Source organism: Babylonia areolata, chromosome 24, assembly GCF_041734735.1.
Source record: "Babylonia areolata isolate BAREFJ2019XMU chromosome 24, ASM4173473v1, whole genome shotgun sequence".
Lineage (NCBI taxonomy): Eukaryota > Metazoa > Mollusca > Gastropoda > Neogastropoda > Buccinidae > Babylonia > Babylonia areolata.
The window spans coordinates 49,263,960-49,266,459 of record NC_134899.1 but is presented as its reverse complement, the minus strand read 5'-3'; the positions used below and the strand labels follow the sequence as shown (position 1 = coordinate 49,266,459).

General features: G+C 41.0%; 1 protein-coding gene across 1 annotated transcript in view; it reads right to left on the bottom strand.

Annotated features, from left to right (window-relative positions):
- The window catches only part of LOC143298664 (uncharacterized), a 103,458-nt gene that overhangs the window by 63,401 nt on the left and 37,557 nt on the right, over positions 1 to 2,500 (bottom strand). The window contains exons 15-16 of the mRNA XM_076611547.1: positions 2,498 to 2,500; positions 1,372 to 1,528 (exon numbers count right to left, since the gene is read on the bottom strand). The exon at positions 2,498 to 2,500 is cut by the window's right edge and continues 101 nt beyond it. Of these exons, the coding sequence (XP_076467662.1) occupies positions 1,372 to 1,528; positions 2,498 to 2,500 (160 nt within the window). The remainder of the gene's footprint in view (positions 1 to 1,371; positions 1,529 to 2,497) is intronic.

The following is a 2,500-nucleotide window of genomic DNA, read 5'->3' as shown; positions in this document are numbered from 1 at the left end:
ATTTTTGATTCATTGCATTCAAATGAGAGGAACTAATATTGGAATGTGCTGGATTCCCTCACACTGTGGGCTTTTCTCTAATGAACGTGCAGATCATCTTGCATAGCTTGGAGCTAAAAACGCTTTAAATGCAATTGAACTTCCTCATCGTTTATCATTATCTGAAATGTGTAATATTGTTGAAAGAAATATGCAAAATTCCTTTATGTCTTTAGAAGTTAACACTTCTGCCTTATTAAATGCTAAAAGAACTGGCAGGGCTGTTAAGAGCATGGCATTTAGGTTATTACTAAATGCCCCATACACAAAATATTGTGAAAATATTGAATGCATTTGCAAGGGACGTTTAACAGTAGAGCACGTTTTAACCCGCTGTTTTGTAATGAAACCTTTTTTGCCTCCAGAAATTGCGGTTTCAAATGTTACCAGTTTCAAATGTTAACATTTTTTGGAAAAAGTTATATATTTCAAACTGTTCTTTATTAAAGTTAGCTAGCTATGTGTTAAATAGTCCAGTTGGTTGTTTATTGTAGGTCCACACATGAACCTCTTTTCAAGTAATAATCTACAGAAGTAGTGCATACAATATTTGATGATTGATTTTTTTTTTCGTCCTAATCCCGCTTCCCCCGTCCCGCCTCTCACACACACCCTTCCAAAATTATGTTTTTTCTTTCTCCAATCACTGACACTCACCCTCTCCATTTTAGATTTTGTACTCTATCTTTTCCACATTATGTTCTCTCTCTCTCTCTGTCTGTCTGTCTGTCTGTCTGTCTCTCTCTTCCTTTCTTAGTCCCCTCCTCCTTGCCCCCCCCCCTGCCCCTCTCCCCCCGCCCCTCCCCTCCACCTCAACCGCCCCCCTTTTCATTCGAATATACAGAAATGTCGATTTCTAAATAATAATAACAATTATCATTATGATAGAAATGATAATAATCCAAATGATGATAATATCATTTATTTTCAGTCTAATATCATCATCTTAGATGAACAGACTATAAATAAATAAACGAAACGAGTGTTGTAAAACAGACTTTGTGTAGCTTTGAGACATTATGAAACATCCTTTCATCCTGTTAATGCATTGTGTTTTGTAAAACACGACCATTGCCAATATATTGTACACATCACATCGTGTTTTAAAGCAGGACTTAGCTTACTTTCTTTATACTCTACGCCATGTTTCAAAGCAGGACTTAGCTTAGCTTCTTTATACTCTACGTCATGTTTCAAAGCAGGACTTAGCTTAGCTTCTTTATACTCTACGTCATGTTTCAAAGCAGGACTTAGCTTAGCTTCTTTATACTCTACGTCATGTTTCAAACAGGAGTTAACACAGCTGTTTCACGCTGTGAGGACGGTGCCAACCTGCAGGTTTCTGACAGATGAAGTCCTGAAGCAGACTGCAGTTCTGGTCCACCCAGCCCCCTGGGTAGTTGAAGGAGCCCGTGGAGACCATCTCCAGACAGCCCAGGTCCTCAGAGCCCCCGTCCGGCTCTCCAGGTACGTAGTTCGTGAACTGCAGCTGGGGACACGGGGAGCAAGCTTCGTTGGTTTTCGTCGTGGTGTATTTTCAAAACATCATCAACCACAGCATCAGCAGCAACAGCAGCACATACACTGTAGAATCAGCAGTAACAGCAGCACATACACTGTAGAATCAGCAGTAACAGCATCGGCTGCAGTAACAGTAGTAGCAGTTGCAGCAGTAGTTGCAGCAACAGCAAGAGTAGCAGCAACAGCAGTAGTAGTGGTTGTTTAGTAGCAATAAAAGTAACAATAGCAACAGTTACAGTAGGCTAATGATTGTAACAGTAACAGCAGCAGTAGCAGCAGTAGTAGTCGTGATCATTTTGGTGGTAGGAACGTCGTAGATGATTGTGGCATAAGTACTATCAGTTGTAGTTTACATGTGCTCACAAAAACAGCAGCCGCTTTGATTTAAACTTATCAGTGTGATTGAGAGAAAAAAAAAGAGCATGGAAAAAAACTGCAGTGTAATATGAAATCACACATCACCACAATCACCACCATCACCACCACCACCACTACTACTACTACTGCTGCTGCTGCTACTACTACTACTAACCAATAATAATAATAAAGGTGTTTACACAGCCCTGATTCATGTGCAGCGACAAATCAAGGCGTTTACACACCAGTCGTTGCATGTATATAACTCGGACAAATGCAAAACAAAATTTATAGATACATATAAATGGAAAGCCTGAGAAACTGTACACCGGGAAGAGGCAGGGGAGATTACTGAAGGGGTCCTGTTTTGGGCAGAGGTCAGTTTTAAGGCAAGACCTGAAAAAGCTGAGTACAGAGATCTGACGAAACCAAAGAGGGGGCTCATTTCGAGTCAGAGAAAGAGCGCCGGCTAACACACACACACACACACACACACACACACATTCACACACACACACACACACACACACACACACACACACACACACCGCGTTCACAACCACAACACATTTACCCCTACCTC